Here is a 20,669-nt window from a genome sequence, read left to right on the forward strand (position 1 = left end):
AAAAAATTCCACAACAAAGCAAACAAAAGAAACCATGAAAAAATATTAATTAAGCAAAACGTTTTTTGATGCATACCTAAAAAAAATCAAGAGAGAGTCAGAAAGAGAGAGAGAGAGAGAAAAAGAATAAATTGTTAAACAAATAAACGACGGAGTGTGAACACGAAAAAAAAGGCAACAAAATGATGGGCACAATGCCACCCAGGTACATATACATAGCATTCCAAACTTTTCAAATAAATTTTAATATAAACAACAGCCATAGTTATAATTAATAACTCGAAAATTACGCATACGCCATGTATTCATTTCTCTATATGTTTATTTTTCACCGTACAAATATTTTAGAATAATGCAAATCTATTAAATAAACGTCATTTTTTCGTTCCACTTTTTTTGTTTTTTTTTTTTTTTCTTTGTTTTTATATCTGAGCGTGCATGAGTGTGTGTATGTGAGCGAGTGTTGACGTTTGTATCCTGTAAGCGGTTGGGAATTTAATTTGTATAAGTTTAATTAAAAATGGTTAATTCGCTTCATTCGTTTTGTTGCTGCGACGTAAGCTGTGTGAAAGAAACACATTCATTTCATAATGCAAATTAATGCATTAATTAAATTTGTTCACATTTTATCATTGTGTAAGGTAAATTTAAATTTTATGTCGTTCTGTAATCGATTTGGGCTACAAAAAAAATCATCATCTTCATGTACATATTATTATATATTTAGCTTATATCGAAGTTCAATGCAATTGGTTTTCATTTTTTACAAGCACCAAGAAATATTTTTCTTATCAAACTTAACGTTTTTGCGGAATTGTACTTTTTGGACAGCTCCGTTCCAAATTTCAATTTAAATTTCAACTCTGTATCGATACCTGTCATTGCGGAACATGGAACTGAACTGTTTAACAAACATTTTCATTATAACTATTCTCTTGTCATCTACTCCCCTCGCCCACAATAACAATCTACCATTACAACAACAATAACTGCAACTATTACAACAACAACAACAACAACAACAACAACAACAACAATAACAACAACAAATTACAGAAGCCACACCCAAAGTGGTTTGGTATTCACGCCACTCAATGAGTATGCAATTTCCATTTCCATGCAACTACAAAGAAACTATTTACTATATATACATAGCCATACATTATATACCACTTATATACCACATATCTACCTTTCTAAGTACCAGCTATTTATTTTCTGCAATTCCTTTTGTAACATACCCCCTCTAATGCTATGCACTTGCACAATGGCACTTCATAGACCATTTAATTGATTTGTTAATTATTTACAATATTTAGCGCAAAACCATAATACAAAACTCGTGCTCACGAGAATTGCATGCCAGACAATTAAATTTCAATTAATATGCCTAAATTTAATTTAGTTGTTAAAATGTAATTATTGTCGACGCAGTCAGGACGCATTTTGCAATACTAGTTAAAAGTATGTGGTGCGGTGGTGACACTGTGGTTTCCCAGCCCACTGTCCCACACACTTGATGCGTATTGTAGGGCACTTGAGAGCAGCCACAACAATCTCTGTACTGAAGCCTCTGCTGCTCTTATTGTGTGCCCGTGTGTGCGTGTGCTTGTGCTTGTGCCTGTATATGTGCTATGTTCTTTATGACATGCCGAAAAGTGTTCGAGTGCCATTAAGTCGCTGTACGCACTTCAAAGCACACACAGACACACACACACACACACACATGCCTACACGCACACTCAACCCAAAACCCACATTCAATCATCAACAACAACAACATCCTCGTCCTTGCAGTCAGTCAATCAACATTCGGCACTCAACCTGACTCATTCAGCCCCCCCACTTTGAATCCCATCAATGACATAATTATCATTCAACCGATCTAATACCATTCCCCCGCACCCCTCAAAAGTCGTGCGTAAGCTTTATAGAAAGAAAAGCTCATCTCTTAATTCAATTTTCCCATCACACAATATTTTGAAATCTGTCCTTTTTTAACTTAACCTGTTTTTATCATTTTCGAAAATCATTAAAAATGTTTTCATTTTTTTAAATTGTTCTACTAATTGGCGGAATGGTCCTCTCACCAATCAAAACAATAAATAAATAACATGTTTGAACAAAATAACGAAATGCTCGTACAAAACATTAAGAGTCCGTTTCCATTTGTTGATTCATCTATATCACTTTATTGCGACTGCCAAACAAATTGGTGCATTTATGTTCTACCTCATGTGTGTTGTCTCATTTTAGCATCCAATAAATATAAATAAAATTTGAAAACTACAAATAAATGTTAATTCATGCAAATTATACAACAACAACGAAAAAATCATAGAAAACAAAGCAAAAAAAAATTCAAAAATAAAAAAATTTAATCTAACTAAAATGTAACAAATTCAACGTGAACGTCAAATAAAACGAAAATTGATTTAAATGCCATTAAATGCAAACAGCGCCGCAAAAAAAGTAATAATATCAAAAATAATATCGAATTGCGTACATTTGGTGAATGTCCCATATGCCAATTGGTCTTAACAACTTTAATCTGTACAAATATGTATTATATTACAAAATATTTTATTCCAAGTATTTTGGTTTTTAATCTGCAAAATATTGTGTCAGTGTACAATAACTTTAATTAAATGAACAGAGAGCGGGTAAAAAAGCTGAAAACTATAGATACGTTAGTTATGCTGAATCCGAGTTACAGTTGCCAGGTTGCTGATATTCAGATTGCCTTCACCCATCCGTATACCCTGTCAAAATTCACAAACAGCCCAAATATATTATTATATTTTATATACTATGCAGGCGCAGTTACGCAAAGGACAACTCCGTTAAAAGCGTCGAGCGCACGTATACGAGTACCTTAAATGAATACAAAAGGTAGCTGCAACTGCAACAGCAGCAGCAGCAACTACAGCAGCAGCAGCAGCAGCAACAGCAGTGGCAGCAGCAATAAGCTGCGTACTTTGTTGGCAGAAATTGGCAGAAATTTTATTAAATGCTCACGTATACAAATCCGTTACACAAAACCGAAAATACTTGCATCTGACAGATTCACACGCATACACACACACACACACTCGCAATCACACATGCGTGCCCAAATGTACGTATGCGCTATACGAATACAGATGCATATAGAGATTCGGTTATAGCTATAGTGATATAGGATAAAGATATGCATGCCAATACATATGCACAAACAACAATTGTTTTCATGGAGAACAATAACTTACACAGGATGCGGCTCGTTCTGGTCCTGGCTGTGCTGCTCGTTGCTCTGCAGCTCGTTTGCTGATGTATGCATAAAATAATCCTTTTATGCTCGGCACAACAATGTCCGTGAAATGCAAAACAATAACAATAATAACAACAACAACAACAACAACAACAACAGCAGCAACAACAACAAAATGACAACATGTTGCGAATAACTCCCGCTGACTGCCCCCTGTCCCCTACCCGCTGCTAGCTGCCTAGGCGCATTAACATAATGCGCAGACAACTCAAGTGCATGGCATTGCAGGCATGGAAATGGGGGCAGGCCATGCGGCCTACGTGTCGTATGCGCATTGTGTGCACCAGTTATCATCCATCCTGCCCCAGACCAACATTCTCTCGCACATTTCCCTATAGAGCATGTGCAACTGTCGCCTATAACTTTTGCCACTATGTCCTGTTTTGTTTGTTGTTGCTGTTTGATTTTGGGCGCCACTCGCGCGTTTTGTTTGCTCAACCAACAAAAAGCACTTCTCACTTTCAGTCATAGATACGTACTATGTACATATAGTGCTTTTGGCTGGCACTCTCGCCCAGCCCATCGCAACCAAGGCAAATGCAAACACACACGCACACACATCTAGTACATGCATGCGTGGGCGTTTATTTGTTTGAATGTCGCTACATGTTGATGAAAATGTAAATTGTATGCATTCTGTAAGGATTCAAAGTCGAATCTAAGCCGGGCAGCAAAACTGATTACTTCACTTGGTATACACTAACTCGGGTTAGGACAACAAAGCAATATTTCTAAAATCCGATTGTGCATAAATTTCGAATATTTCAAAATGCTTTTCAATTTTTGTGTACATTAGAAACGGGGCAGTTATTCAAAATGAGACACATAATTGATACCATCTAGTATAAATGTCGCGGAATATGGAAAACTACTTTTCAATGTTTGTTTCAAATGTTTGTTATGAAGGACACTTAGAATTTTGAAAAACGCAGATTACTTTTGTTTATACTTAGTAATAAAACTATGTAAATAATTTTTAATTCGTTTTGAATATTTTTAACGGTTTTTGTATTTCTGATTGCTTTTATTACTTAGGCTTATATAACTTGTATAGTCAAAGCTTAGCAAGAGTATTAAAGTCTCGGTGCTAAAACAAAGATTATTTTTCCCTTTTATTTCCCGACTCCTGCTGCATTATTCTTGCCTTAACCTTAACGAAAAATGCCAACAATTTACTTTAACTTACTTTTTATGTACTTGGTGGCTTGGCTTTTCAGTTAGTGTTGTTGCTGCTCCATCCCCACGTCTCTCTCTATCTCACTTTTTCTCTCTCTGTGGAACCGCAACAACACACAAATCCTTTCGTTTACTTAGAGCTCTGCTTGGTTTGTTGCTATTGCCTGCCTGTGTGTTCTGTAGTTTGTGTCTGCTTTCTGTGTTTTGTATTTTGTATTTTGAGTTTTAGTTGCAGCCCAAAGCCATAAAATTTATGTTGCTTCATTCCTCAATAATTGCATAGCTCGGTAAATTTTAATGTAAGCGGTCATAAATAATTTCGTTTTGTGCCTTCGTTTGCTCGACTTGCGCCGCAAAATAAATTACGTTGATACGCTAAATAACTACGTAGTCTGTAGCGTAATAAAAGCCAGAAAGGCATTTTCCAGCTATCGTACAACTAAAGTGCATTTTTGCTTGATATTTTCTTTAACTGTAACAAACACAACTTCTGCAACAACAATAACAACAACAACAACAACAACAACTACGGCAACAACTGCTGCAACAAATATATGTGAACAACAACCAAATGTCTTGGGGGCACTTTGCGTGACTTGGCGTCGGCACGTGACGTCACGCAACGTCGTCAATTGAATTGTATGCATTGCACGCATATGACCCGCACTTGGCCACGGCCACACCCACCACACCATACTTACTCATACACACACACATGCACACACGTGTGTGTGTGTGAAACGCCCATTTGTGATGGGCGGGTCGTACGTAATTGCAACTGCAACTGGGACTGCAACACCGTGCCGCAGTTTGCAAAAGCAAGTTAGCGTGATGAGCATGAATCTATCAGCGAAACTCGATGAACTGCAGCGAGGCGATCGACACCTGGAGACGACAGTCGCCTTGTGCGAAATCCGGACACAGCTGCAGGAGCTGACCAAGTCCGTGGAGAGCTGCCAGAGTGAGGTATCTGAGGTAAGTGGAATGCACCAAATTAACACCGAACTGTGTCTCAAATTGGATTTGCTGCTGTGTGTAGGTCAAACGTGACATGGTGGCAATCAAACACGAACTGGACACCGTGCAGCAGGTGAAGGAGGAGATTGAGGAGCTCCGCGAATATGTGGATAGACTGGAGGAGCACACGCACAGACGGAAGCTAAGACTTTTAGAACAAGTTTGTAGCTTAAATTATTTGCCATGTTGTGTAATTAAATACTTGAATTTCATTTCTATTCATGTACAAACCAAACCAAAACCAAACCGAACCAAAACCAAACACCTATAAACAAAACAAACACACAACCGAACAATATGACACTGAAAAGTTGTGCTCATGATGGAATTTGCTTGAATTTATTTGTATTATTTTCTCTTTATATAAATATTATAAATGAGTAACATGGGCGCAACTTTCTAAAACCCCACATACACAGACGGCTTTGAAATTCACAATATGTACTTGTTTATTTTTTAATCCTATTATGTTTTGTAAATTGTTTGATAATAAATTCTAAAACTCTTTAGATACTTGTATTATTTCATTTATTTTGTTTTTATTAATTTACAGTGCGCCCCCCCCCTTATCAATTTTATGAATTACCTGACACAAATTTCAATTTAATTCTAAGTTTAACTTAAATCTGAATTTAAAACTAGTAGCTATTGGCCTCATCTCAAAAATATGATATACAATTTTATTTGTGATGCACACTCGTTTGCAAAGCGTTTGAAGAACCCGCACATACCCAACCAATCATCCCGAATCCCGTCCTTCAGTTGTTTATATCGTGCTCTACTAATTTATTATGTTTTGGTAACCTTTACAGGGTCTGACCTTCTTCCTCACCTACTCCATATTCTCGGCGGTGCTCGGTATGCTGCAATTTGGCTACAATACTGGAGTCATCAATGCGCCCGAAAAGAATATTGAGAATTTTATGAAAGATGTGTACAAGGATCGCTATGGCGAGGACATTAGCGAGGAGTTTATACAACAACTGTACTCAGTAGCCGTCTCCATATTTGCCATTGGCGGCATGCTGGGTGGTTTCAGTGGTGGCTGGATGGCCAATCGCTTCGGCAGGTTTGTAAACAATCAAGTATAACTCACTGCTCCTTTATTTACATTCTTATATTTGGGTCCCACAGAAAAGGCGGTCTATTGTTAAACAATGTGCTTGGTATATCGGGCGCCTGTTTGATGGGTTTTACCAAAGTTAGTCATTCCTATGAAATGTTATTCCTTGGCCGATTTATAATTGGTGTTAATTGCGGTAAGTGATATATAACCAAAAGCAAATCCAACAGCAAGTAGCAGCAGTCCTTCACCTTTGTCTCGTTACAGGTCTCAATACATCATTGGTGCCAATGTACATCTCTGAAATAGCACCACTGAATCTACGCGGTGGTTTAGGTACTGTTAATCAATTGGCTGTGACTGTAGGTTTACTATTATCCCAGGTGCTGGGCATTGAACAAATCTTAGGCACTAATGAGGGCTGGCCCATACTGCTGGGCCTGGCCATATGTCCAGCAATATTGCAATTAATATTACTGCCAGTTTGTCCCGAATCGCCTAGATATTTGCTCATAACCAAACAATGGGAGGAGGAGGCGCGTAAAGGTAACAGCTAGTGCGTATTATTGTTAATACGAACCGATACAATTTATTTATTCCCTGTGCAGCATTACGACGCCTGCGCGCCTCCGGTTCCGTAGATGAAGACATTGAGGAAATGCGCGCTGAGGAACGCGCCCAACAGGCCGAGAGCCATATATCGACCATGGAGCTTATTTGCTCGCCTACATTGCGTCCGCCATTGATAATTGGCATCGTGATGCAACTGAGCCAACAGTTTAGCGGCATCAATGCTGTCTTCTACTACTCCACATCGCTCTTCATGAGCTCCGGTCTGACCGAGGAAAGCGCCAAGTTTGCCACGATAGGCATTGGCGCCATTATGGTAAACAATACAGGCTCGTAAATACCTTTATTTGATTACCAATATCTTGTTTTATCGTACAGGTTGTAATGACTTTGGTGTCCATACCGCTAATGGACCGTACCGGTCGTCGTACATTGCACTTGTATGGCCTGGGTGGCATGTTCATCTTCTCCATATTTATTACGATTTCCTTTTTGATTAAGGCAAGTACAAGGGTTACATCTATTTTTTATAGCTACTATTTAGATTTCAGTATTTTAAAGTGTGGCAAGTATTCGCCTGAACTTTTTAAGTTTTTGCATACGTTTTAGGCATATTGCATTTGATTTTGATACTGATTTTAAGATGCTGTCAAAATATTTTAAACCTAATGCTGCATCTAAAGTGTACTTTAATATTTATGTGTTTTTATAAATATTTGAATATTGACATAGATATTTTATGCATGATGTTGTCTAGCCTCCAAATAAGCCCCTGACGATATACAAAAAAAAAGGGCGGGTTTTTCAAAAAAAAAAAAAAAAAAAAAAAACAACCATCGCATGACAGTTGTCCCGTGCGTATATATATTTATATAAATTATTGATGTGAGATATGTATATTTGAATTTATAATAAGTTGAATTTATAGCTGCGCCTCTGCCAGCAATCAGTTTGCCATTCCTTTCTATCTCGTTGCATTACTACAATATATGTGTATATAGAAATACGTTTAAATTAGTGTATACAATATATTATGTTATTTATGGGCTGCCGCTAAGCCACTGCATTTATTAATTTTTTATAAAATATGTTTTAAATGCAACACATATATCAAGTTAATATGAATCAATGCACTTAACAGACGCTTTTATACGAATTTAACAATTGTTTAATTTTTAGTACATTTCTTACTCAAACTAAATAAGTTTAGATATGACTACTTAATGTACACATATATATTTTTTTTTGTGCTAGAATATTTACGTATTTAATAATTATTACCTTCAGCTTGCTGCCCGTTTTTTGCACCTTAACTAAAATTTGTTGCTTGCTTCATAAAGTATAGCTGTTTATTTAGTTTCTGATTGTGCTGTCTAGGTTAAGTTATTGCCTAAATAAGCTGCTCGTTCAGAGATTGCATGCAAATCATGTGTAACCAACATTTAAAGCTGCCTTTTAAAATCGGAAGAAAAAGGCTTCGCTTTAACTGGCCGAGTTCAAGTACCAGCTTATTTGGGCAATTGTCTCGCCCCTCATTTAAAAGCTATTCTCGACTTGCCAGGCTTTTGGCCCCGTACAAACACAATTCATTTAACGAATGTGCAAAATCTTAATTTCAATCATTATTTCTTATATTCATTTCTTAAACTTAATTGGGCCATTACAAGAAAAATGACACAGTTTCAAATGCAAATACAATTCACACGATTTGCAATAAGTTTTCCGGGCACCAAATGCAAACAGTTCACACACAGTCAACAGCAAGACACAAGCCAGTGTTGGAAAATGTACAAAGCTGTCGCTAAATTAATACTAGAGCAGAACACGCGCTGACAAACGCTTTAAAAGGCCACCTTCAAATACACACAAAACTCACACACTCTCAAATGTGTAACACGCCGCTTAATTTATTACATAGACTTGACCTAAAACTTAAACTATATATATTATTTATTTAAGATATACTAGTATTTTCTACTACTTGTACTTTAAGCGTTCTCCAAAGGTTACAGCAAAAGAATAAAAACTCAAGAGACAGTTTGTTTTGTGAAATGTGCAGCGATGAGAACAAGTGGTAACCATTCAACTCTTTGAGAACCAAGATATTAATTACTTTAAAAAAGAATCTCAACTAAGTACTTATATTATCTAAAGAAAAGCTCAACTCATGCATAAAAGTGTTCAGATTTATATAGAGGGTTTAACTTTATAACTTTACTTTAATTTATTATTGATATGATGACTACTCTTTGATTTGTTTTGGTTTGTAATCAATGAAAAGTTCGTTAAACGAAAGTAAATGAAATTTATATAATACGAAAAGCCTACAAATCATCGAGAATGCGATTACTATGCATTTTGTATAGGAGTTTTTTGGTTATGTGCAGGAAATGATCGATTGGATGTCATATCTATCTGTGGTCGCAACGCTTGGCTTTGTTGTATTCTTTGCCGTGGGACCCGGCTCCATACCATGGATGATAACAGCGGAATTGTTCTCACAAGGCCCACGGCCCAGTGCCATGGCCATTGCAGTGCTGGTCAATTGGATGGCCAATTTCGTGGTCGGGATTGGTTTCCCCAGCATGAAGGTGGGTGCTTCATCATGATTATTGTGAAATTAATTATCATTTCTCCTTATGCTTTCAGACCTCACTTGAGAACTACACATTTTTGCCATTTAGCGTGTTCTTAGCGATATTCTGGATATTCACCTACAAAAAGGTTCCTGAGACCAAAAACAAAACCTTTGAGGAAATCTTGGCACTCTTCCGTCACAATAACGGCAGGTAAGTTTTAGATTAGTTCTAAAGCGTAGGCTTTGCACACAGCTCACCACGATTTGATAACTAGCTCTGAACAAAAAAAAAAAAGGAGACCATCACCCCTCTAAGCAGATCAACCACATCTCCACAAAGCTAACCGAAAACTAACCCCAAATGAAACAAAACTCAGCTATAAGCTGAATATATTTTCTTCAATTATGTACTTGGAAGTTAATTATGCGAAGTGCATAATGTTTTTTTTTTTTTTGGTGGCTCGTATAGCCTGCCAGCTATGCGATGCAGGAGTCAGTTGTTGATTTTTGAAATTTATCCCTCGTTTATTTTGTTGCACATTGTGTTTTATCGACTGTATTGAAAATAATCCCAACCATGTCCATTCTATGTATGCCCAAATCTGAAGGACATTTCGAGATAGTAGACTGTACGGGTAAGTTGCATGAACTAAGAGAAACTGAAACAAAAAAAAAATACAAAACACAAAAAACAACCAGTAAACAGCTCGATAAACTCCTGATCAAAGCTAAAATCAAACTACAATCCGAAGCGTTTCGCTCTATTTAAACGTAGCTCGTTTGCTGTACTTTATTAGTTCACTCTAAAGCAACTTTATTGTACATTTAATTAATTAAATACAAAAAAAAGAAAACAAAAACAAAAAAAATCCAATTAAATAAAACAAACTAAATTAAATTCTATGAAAACTTGCGCTCAAAGTTTCATACTTTTTCGGCATGTCTGCTTAACTTTGCCTGTACTCGTTACTTTGTTACAATTACAATACAAAACCAAATACAACAATCAACCAATTAACGGCTGGCTACAGCCGACAAGTACTTAATTAATACAAGTTCATATTTAGCAATTTAAATATAAACTACTCAAATATTTAATATGAATTTAAATACTCTGTACTCTTCTATTTAAATGCCATGTTTCATTATCAAACGTTTTGTAACTCTCTTTCTATTTCTCTCATATCACCTCCACCTACCCTTCAAAAACAAAAAACTTTATGAAAAACAAAAATTCAATTTCTAATTCATGCAGCGCCCTTACATCTAAACAATCCCCCTCCGAGTCTTTGTTCTCTTGCTCATTGTTCATAACTTATAAATTGGTTAGTTTACAGCACCAACAATTTTCAGTGTTAAGCCAAAACATTAAAAAAAAAAAAACAAAAATTCAAAGCACAACAACAAATGATAGCAAATACACATGAAAACTCGCTCACAGACACACCCACATGCGCACACACACACACGCTCACATAAACATAAAAATTAACAAAACACATTTTGATTATGTTGCTTGTCCATTTAGTGGGGACAGTGTCAACGACAATGGCAACAGTAGCTCCACAGCGGACATTGAGATATCGCAACGTGACTCCAATGCGACGCGAACCAAAGTGCAGTAATGTAGGGCAGCTGCCGGTCGAGTAGTTTGCCTCCCTGTTGCAGTGTCCTTGCAAATTTAATTGCCATTTCAATGTGTGCACAAGGAAACAGTCGCAAGCTCAACAATCGGAAATCACTTATTTTTGCTCAATTTCAACATCGAGTTTCGATGTGAAATTGATCGCAAAAAGTTTGTTTTCGATAGCACTTGCGATTTACTATTGTTTATTTTTAATTTATTTTATGTATTTATCATTAAGTTACTTTTCATATTGTTTATCTTATATTCATTGCTTAACTTAATAAATATTGTTCGATTATTTTTAGTTTTTTAAGTTGTTTAAATATGTTTTGTTTTGTTTTTTTTTTTATTTTCTTTATTTTGTAGCCTCGCTTAATAACTTCCAAGCCAGTTTAACTTATGATCTAAGATCTTTCAGCCAAGGTAAACTTATAAACATTAAGAAAAATATCTATACACTTTTCTGACATACCAGACAGATGTAGGCATCGACCCTTTTATGATTGCCCTCTACCCCTTTTGTAGGCGTAAGCGTTTTAGTGTTATGCCCAAAGTCTCGAAATTGCTGTCATTAGTTTGCAAAATTAAATTTAAAATACGTTTACACTTAAAACATAATCGTAGAGTGTGCGAATTTCAGGAGTATGCTAAACTGCACAAATAGCTTGGAGCCACAAAGTATGAATTCTGGCATCGAGCATGCCGCATTGATGGTATCTGAGGAGAAGACCCAACATGACTCACGTAAGAATTTAAAAAAGAATTAAAAACTGCAAGCAAAATTCCAACTTACGTTCTTAATTTCAAACTATTATTTGTTGTGCAAATTGTTCGTTCAATCAAATTTAAAAAAAAAAAAAACAAAAAACAAAAACCAAAAACCCACAAAAGAAAACAATACAAATAACAAATACAGTATTTATGTAACCACATTATATAACAAACACACAACAACACACATTCAACATAGTGACCTCTAGGTAAACAGAACAGACGTTTAGCTTGGCCGAAAAGTATAAACCAAACTAACATATATACTGCTTAGTAAAACATACATAAACACACATGTATATATACAAGACATCTAAATAACTTTACAGAACATGTTCAACATGTCGCATTATTAATTTTTTTCCATTATGTATACGAGATGTTTGACCAATAACACACACCCACACGCAAAGACATGATTAAACTATCCAAAAATAACACTAAATTACGCATAATCATATATTTTATTTACGTGCAATTAGCCTATCTTTATCTTAATATTTTATTTTCATTTGCTGAACGTTTCTTTTACTAACATCCAAACATGTCAAGCCATTATTTATATGTCTAACTCCTACGTATGCAACCTGGCATGGCATTACCTAGTATGCTGTAATATTTATTAGCCCACAAAATTATCTAGAGCAATAGTTATTTTCTTTCTTGCATATGTATATATTATAGAATAAAAGTGATAAAACGATATGCAATTGTTGATTTTGTTAAATATTTATTCGAACTAATTTGTGTTTGGATCAACAATTGCATCAACATCATCATATGTTGCTTTTTTAATTTTCTGTACGCTGCTTGGTTTCTTATCTTTGATGTTAGCTGTTTGATCTATATTTATAAAAATTAGTTTTTAAAATGGATATAAATTTAACTATACCATATTCTTTATTTTCAACACATTCATAATTATCTTAACAAATTACAATTGTGCTGCATTAATTAAAACCCCAAAACAATAAAATCAACGAATCAATTACATTGGCCAATTACAATATGGGAAACAAATCAAATTATCAACTCGGATTTTTACAACACAATAACAACAACAACAACAACATCAACATCAACCAAAAACAACTACAACACAAATAATATAATAATAACAATAACAACTTCTGTGTGTAACCAATTGAAAAACGTATCGGATAATATTGGCGCCAATCCACAAAAAAAAATGCATGAACAAATTAAAAACCATACAAAACTGAATTCTTGCAAAATATATACTAAAGTCTTTGGTACGACTTCGTTCTCATTGACGGTTGAAGGCATGGGTCCATATCCGTTAAGCGATAGCACCAATCTCTTGGGTCCAACGTCAACAAGTTATGCGGGCGGCGGGGTCGGCGTGGCCGGCTCCACGGCTTGCTATACAAACTACGGTACAAATATACAAACGCCAGTTCCTAATCGTAAATGCTACTACCAAGACTCTGACTATGGGCGAGACGATAGCTTTCGCAGGCACTCGGCGCATGGAAGAATGTCATGTAGGTTAAAAGTAACTACTCCTTAGAGCCTCTAAACCACATTCACTGCCACCACAAAAGCCACCAACTATGGTGGCGCCGAGCCACAAAGCATTTACATGAAAATGCCGCGCGTGCCGCTTGGAAGAAATCCATGAACACAATCGCACCAAGCTCGTCAGTAATCTATATAATATCTGCTCGTATCTAAATCACAATCTGCCTAGGCTAAGCTGCAACGAACTGCGGACGGTTCCATTTAATGTTGAGAGCCCTAGTTTATCAACTGCTTTAAAACTATATCATTTTTATTCCTTGGTTTTTTTAATTATAGTACGCAAGTGAAAGCGAACTTGGGAGCAACCTTAAGTAACAAACAGAATGAATTGGCTAAGTAAACAATATCTGAAAGAAATCACGTATGAAATACAAAACACTACACTGAGTGCCAATAATGCGCCTAAAAGTATACTTCAAAATAACGGAGACCAGTCGAATGCATAAGCCGAATGAATTATTTTCTAAATAGTTTCGTCCAGCTTCATAAACTTTGCACAGTTTTGGGCGCAAAATAAATCTAATTTACTTTTTTGAAGATTCGAAACTTTTCAGAAAATAACTTTGTGAAGTGCTTCGACAATTCAATCAACATCTTTCATTTCATTTACATGAATCATTCAGCTGCTTCAGTTTTTTTAGGCTGCATGACTTTTTCTCGGAATGAATGCCATTATAAATAAAAAATACCTATGCGCATGTGTATTATTGGCATGTACTTTTTGGATGCACTGTTAGAGTTAACCACTTAAACCACTTGCTAAATCCAGCCAGAAAACTAATCTAATCAATACAAAAGATTATAAAATAAACAAAAAATTAAGAGTAGCTTTATTGGAGGCTCTATTAATTGGTAAATCATTTTGATTTTTGTTCTTGGCGCCTTTACGCTTCTTGTAGCTGCATCCGAGCGATTTTTAGACGGCGGCCGAAGTACACACCAGGGCCGGAGCGCTGCCTCTGTGCCCCATCACCTTCGTCAGCAAGCACCTGCCTGCCAGAACAGCGGGCCTTGACTGAGGAACGCCTCACCTCCTGAAACTGCCAGTGTACATTCAACGAGTCGCGCTGATGAGGAGCACCAGCAGCAGCATTCCTCCTCCTCCGCCATCACCTCTGCCGCTGCCGCTACCGCCGCCACACATTCCCAGCATCAGCATCAGCCCTGTTATAACACACATGAATATGTGCATTGTAGCTATGAGAAGGATATCGTATGTGATCAAGCGCCGCCATCATTGAACACCCAACACCAGCATGAGCCGCCCCAGCCACAGGAGGCGGTTGCCATAGTTTCACATTGCCATCAGACACAGCAGCTATCGCAGCGCAAGCACAGCCACAGTCACAGTCCGCACCATAGTCGCCACACATCACCGCACAGCCATCACTCGCATCTGGGTCACGGTCAGGGTCAGGTTCAGCAGCAACCACAACCGCAATCGCAATCGCAATCGCACTCTCATCATCACCATTATCGACGTCGACGTCGGCAGCACAGCGTCGCTGCTGTTGGAGGTAGCGGCAGCTTGCCAGGCGCTCATACGCATCCCTCCTCCGGCGGTGGCCACAACACTTCCCGACATGTGTGCAGCAGTCGACGTCATCGCTCGGTCACGGATGTATCTTGTAATTCGATCAACGCCTGCCAGGATGCAGCGTGTGCTGACCGCGAGGTGCAGGAGATAATGGTTCGCAAGTCCTGTTGCAGTGCATCGCGTACGGAATTGGCTCAATACTTTGCCGAGGACTTGTACGGCTCATCGTCACGTCGCCCCAGCTCGTGTTGCACCAGCTCCGACTACTGCTATCAAACGGACTCCACCAGCTTGTATGGCTCGCGTTCCTCACTAAGCCGCAACAACTCCATCAAGTCGGCATCGGCCGCCATGCGGAAGCACCAGCGACTGCACGCGCGCCAGCCCAGCTACACATCCATATCCTTGCGTGGCCTGAATGCCAGCCGGCCAAACAGTCAGCTCGGCTCGCTGACCTCCATATTCGATCGTGCCAAGCAAATTGCCGCCGATAGCAGGCACACAGAGCAGCAGGAACAAGGGCAGGCAACAACTACGCCCTCGCACGGCTCAACATTGGAGCGACACAGTTCGAAGGGCGCGCTCAGCAATGAGCTGCCTGAGTACGCATGCTCACCATCGCCCATACGCTGGAGTTTTCTAGCCGACGGTAAGTCTCCTACGGAATTCGAGCTTGAGGGGGCTGTGGGTGGTACAATTGAGGCAGCAACGGAGGATAAGATGGATGCCTGGAATGTGCCCGAGCCAGAAATGAAGCCATGTCGCAAGCTGACCAGCAACACGGAGAGCAGCAGCAGCTGGAAGAGCGCACTGTACGATGAAGGTCCCAGCACCTCAGCAGCGGCACGCAAGCGACGCGGTAGCAGCTATCACTGCGAATTCGAGGAGTCCACTACGGTATTGTTTCATCAGGATCAGGAGGGTGAGGCGTACAACAACTGCTGCAACAACTACATACAGTGCAACACGTATCTGGATCAGGATCTGCAAATCACCAGCGAGGATATACATCAGTATCTGTCAAAAGGCAATCCAACGATTGGCGATGTGCTAAACAATTCCAAGAACTATCCATTTCAGCCCAGCAATGCGCTCGAGTTTCAGTACAAGAATAATTTTCAGCAGGGCAACAACAACACAAACAACAACACGAATACCACAAACACTGCCTCCAGCGATGCTGGCGAATGCTTCCAGCGCTATGAGCGAAGCTATCAAACTAGCTTGAGCAAAGAAACTAATCTAAATCAGAATTCCAGTGGCAGCCAGGCACCGCCAGAGCCGCTGTCCCCCAGCAACATCAATCTATCCAGCAGCAGCAACAACATCAACATTGTGTTTGGCAGCAGCAGCCAGGAGCGCAACGCCAACGAGGTGAAGTTCATTAATAATCGGGCAAGCGAAAGAGACACCGAGACTTTGGTTAGCTCGGAAGCACATCACGCAGGCTATCTACCCTACACGTATCCCAGCTACGACTATGCCAACATGTCGGGCAATTCACACTTTGATAAGCCGCTGGCCATCGATGAGCTGCCCAAGGAGTTTGCTGGCATTCATTTGGATGGTGGCGGCTCTACAACCAGCGAGCATTCATCATCGTTGCACTTTGACTCCTTCGACGCCGCCTCGGAGCACAATTTGTTGTCGCAGCCCATGTCGCCCGGCTCGGCTGCATCGGTATCGATATCGGTTAATCCTGCTGGTGACGGTTATATGCACGTGCACCACGCCCATTTTGAGCATCAGCCGCATTATCATGGCCAGTACACGCATGCGCATCACCCGCACCCGCATTCGCATCCGCATCCGCACAGCTACGCTCATGCCCATCATAGCACGAACACAACCAGCAACAGCACGAATCACTATGGCACCCACGATCTAGCCGAGGAGCAGTTCCGGCTTGGCAATGCCTTCAAGAAAGTGCGCAAGCGTGCACGCAAATACACAGACTTCCTGCGCAAGAAGTGAGCTGAGATTCTGAGCCCGACTCCTCCTGATTAGCCTTACTATTCCCATCTTTAGATTCACCATACTTTGGGCGCAAGTATGTGGTCGTCTCGAAGTCGCAGGCGCAGGCGCGGTCGCTGCCACGACGTTCGCAAAGCTTGGACGAGGATTAGCTGCGGATGATCGACTATCAAATTGCATTTTCAGCGCACACTTTTCAAAAAGCAATAATTAAATAATTTTCACACAGAAACAGACACAAAACGCGTAATTAATGAATAACTTAAATTTTTACACTGCCAAATGATAAAGATTAAAATTAGTATTTATTTGTGGTAAGCCAAATTGTAATGTGCGATGGACAGACACAAAAGGAGACACATAAACACCCACACACAGAAAATACACACACACACACACACACACACATAAATTCATTCACATGCGGCAGCCAGCTACAATATAACAAGAAGAACAACCACAACAACGACTATTTTAAAAAATACCTAAGCTAACAGTGCGTATACATGATAAGTATGAAAATTTGTATATTCAAGTTAAAATTTAAGGACAGGTTTTGAATTTGCATATTTAAATTACGTATAGAAAAAAAAACCACAACAGAAAGGTAAATGGAAATAATAATGCACAACTACCCAAGCATAGTTTTAAAATTAAACAACTTTAAATACACTTATTTATTAGAGATAAGAAATCGAAGCAGCGCTACAAGATTTAGAGTTTCAGCAAATGCAGTAACAGCAACAAAAAAAAAAGCAAAAACAACAAAATATTAACAATTAAACTACGAAAAAAGTTATAAACATATGCAAGAAAAACAAAAACAAAAAAAAATGTAGCAGACACATAAAAATGCAAAGTTATTGAGCATTCCACTAAATCAGTAAGCTAATCTTAAATATGGAATATAGGAAAGTGATTTTTTTTTTAAATTATTTACTATTTTATATGCGAATTTTTATGGTTGAAGTTAAACAAGTTTCTTCAGGGACTGCTTGCAATTTATGTATAAGCAATATGCCGTTTTGCTCAAAGAAAATACTTTATTTTGAAAATATCTTAGATTCGAAATTTTCATTTTGTTCAAATCAATTAAAGACATTTTCATTTGATGAACCCTTTTTAAGAAGAGTTTCCCTGCTTAAATTTCAATTTTGATTTAGCAAATAATTTGATTGCATGGATCCCAACAACTGTCTTCCAATTGTATTTTAGAGTAATTTTCTACTTTCAATTTCGTTCGATACATATTTTCACATATGTACATCAATTACGTACACATATAATTTCAATAAATTATTACATCAAACGTACCTTGCGTGACAAAAAAAAATATATATATATATATATAAATATAAATAAAGTATATTCTGATAAGCAAAAGACGAACAACTGTAAATATTTGCTGTTAGTTAATCATTAAAAATAATTTACAGATAAATTACAATTAAATAAATATTATTATTTGTAGTTATTAGCTGAAATCATTAAAAATAGGTAAACCGGAATAATAAATATAAATGCACTGCCAAAAAGGTTTTATAAAACAAAAACAACAACAACAAAATAGATTGAACAAATCGAAGATGATGAATATAAGAAGAAGAAGAAAAAAACAATAACTGCTGTAAATATAAGAATGAATACATATAGAAAATCATAGACATTTTTTAATGGCACATTAATTAACGAGGAGCATGCAATTTGCAGATTTTTTACATTATTTTAACGAACTAAGTAAAACAATAATGAGTTTAAATAAATTCTTAAAACCAAAAAAAAACAGCCACGCGGCAGCGATTTTGTAACAAAATCAAAAGACAAAATGTTAACATTGCATAATATTTAATATAAAAACAAAACATTAAAAAAAAAAAAAAATAAACAATAGAAGCGCCAACGACTACGAAACGATGTTAACTGGTTGTGAGTTTGATTTGATAAACAGCTGAGATACTTTCGATTGCGAAAGTATCTGAGATGCATATCACTTGAGCCGAACTAGTTTAATGTTGTGTGCATTATTCTAAATGTAAATAAATACAAAATAAAAATCAACTAAGTTAATTAAAGCGCATACACGTAAATCTACACACGCAATGAATAAACTATGCAATTTAACAAAAATTAGTTAATAAACAAACAAACAAACAAATAAACAATAAATGAAACAAATTAATGATGCATACAATTTTAATGTTCACAAAATACAAAAATTTAACACGCGTAAATAAAAATTAATTTAAAAAAACCAAAACAATTTATGATAATCACACGGAGTTGAATGCAAACCAAAACAAAACACAAAAAAAAAAAACAAAAAACTAACAGAGACAATTAGACAAAAGCGTTATAAAAAATATGACAGCCGATTGAATTATATAGCAGAATTTATTGATCCATAGACGAGTTAGTCAAATGCGCCAGAATCCGCGTAAAATGTGGTTTGTTTTTTACAATTTTTAAAATTCGTCTTCTGATTTGAAAGTGAAAACAGCAAAAGCAAAAACTAACATCAAATAAACAGTTAAAAACAATATGTTCTAGCATTTGTCATAACAATATATAGTTGTGTACATAACTAGTTAAAATCATGTATTAACAGAACAGTTATCTTAAGTATATGAATACGTATATACATATAAAGGTGAATATTTAGACACAACTACACAGCCACACACATAAACATACGCACACAAAGTATTAGTATGAATATGAGTTTGCGTTAGTTACAAGAAAAAAAAGGCAATGAAAAATAATAATTAATAATGATATACAATAAAAAACTTGAACTAGGTATGTAATTATGAATTTACATTATTTTTAGCAAAACCAAAAATTAAATGAAAAAAAAACACGATGAAAACTCTAAAACCACTTAAAAGCAAGAAGAAACTTATTGAAATTAAATTGATGAATTAAGTAAAATAATTGCTCAATTTAGCAAAGAGTATAAATAAAGAATTATACGTTAAGTAATAATTTCAAATTACACACGCCTTTTTATACCCTTATCGAGGGTATTATAATTTTTTAATTATATATAAAACGCCTAGAAGAAGACACTTCCGACCCCATTTATGATATAGCCTTGACGGTCTTCATGTTTGTTCGTCAGTCCATCTGTCCGTCCGCCTGTCTGTCTTTCCATTTATTAGTCCCTCCGTCTGGTCATCTATTCGTCTGTCCGCCAGTTCGTTTGTCGGTCCATCTGTCCATCTGACAGTCTGTCTGTTCGTCTGTCTGTTTCTTTGCGAACTTGTCTCTCAGTAAGCTATCGTCTAGAAATGCAGTACATATGTCGGAAACGGCCGGATCGAACCACCATATCATATTGTTGCCATAGGAACTATAGGCCGAAATGTAAGTCCTTTTATGGAAGCCATCTCATATATGTCCAAATCTTATCAACATCGGACTACTATATCATATAGCTGCCATAGGAACTATAGGTCGCAAAGTAGGCTCTTGTTTGCAAATCTTTTTGTTTATCAAGATATCTTG

The 20,669-nt window shown here is 37.2% G+C and overlaps 1 protein-coding gene across 1 annotated transcript in view; it reads left to right on the top strand.

Annotated features, from left to right (window-relative positions):
* Glut1 (Glucose transporter 1) overlaps positions 1-19,467 on the top strand; it is an 84,775-nt gene extending 65,308 nt beyond the window's left edge. The window contains 12 exon segments of the mRNA XM_070208029.1: positions 5,296-5,461; positions 5,526-5,663; positions 6,316-6,572; positions 6,638-6,762; positions 6,834-7,112; positions 7,175-7,452; positions 7,515-7,637; positions 9,503-9,727; positions 9,786-9,925; positions 11,982-12,085; positions 13,360-13,617; positions 14,554-19,467. Coding sequence (XP_070064130.1) covers positions 5,296-5,461; positions 5,526-5,663; positions 6,316-6,572; positions 6,638-6,762; positions 6,834-7,112; positions 7,175-7,452; positions 7,515-7,637; positions 9,503-9,727; positions 9,786-9,925; positions 11,982-12,085; positions 13,360-13,617; positions 14,554-17,165 — 4,705 coding nt within the window. The 3' untranslated portion in view covers positions 17,166-19,467.
* The last annotated feature ends 1,202 nt before the right edge of the window (positions 19,468-20,669 follow it).

The sequence above is a fragment of the Drosophila virilis genome, chromosome 3 (genome assembly GCF_030788295.1).
Source record: "Drosophila virilis strain 15010-1051.87 chromosome 3, Dvir_AGI_RSII-ME, whole genome shotgun sequence".
Classification (NCBI taxonomy): Eukaryota; Metazoa; Arthropoda; class Insecta; order Diptera; family Drosophilidae; genus Drosophila; species Drosophila virilis.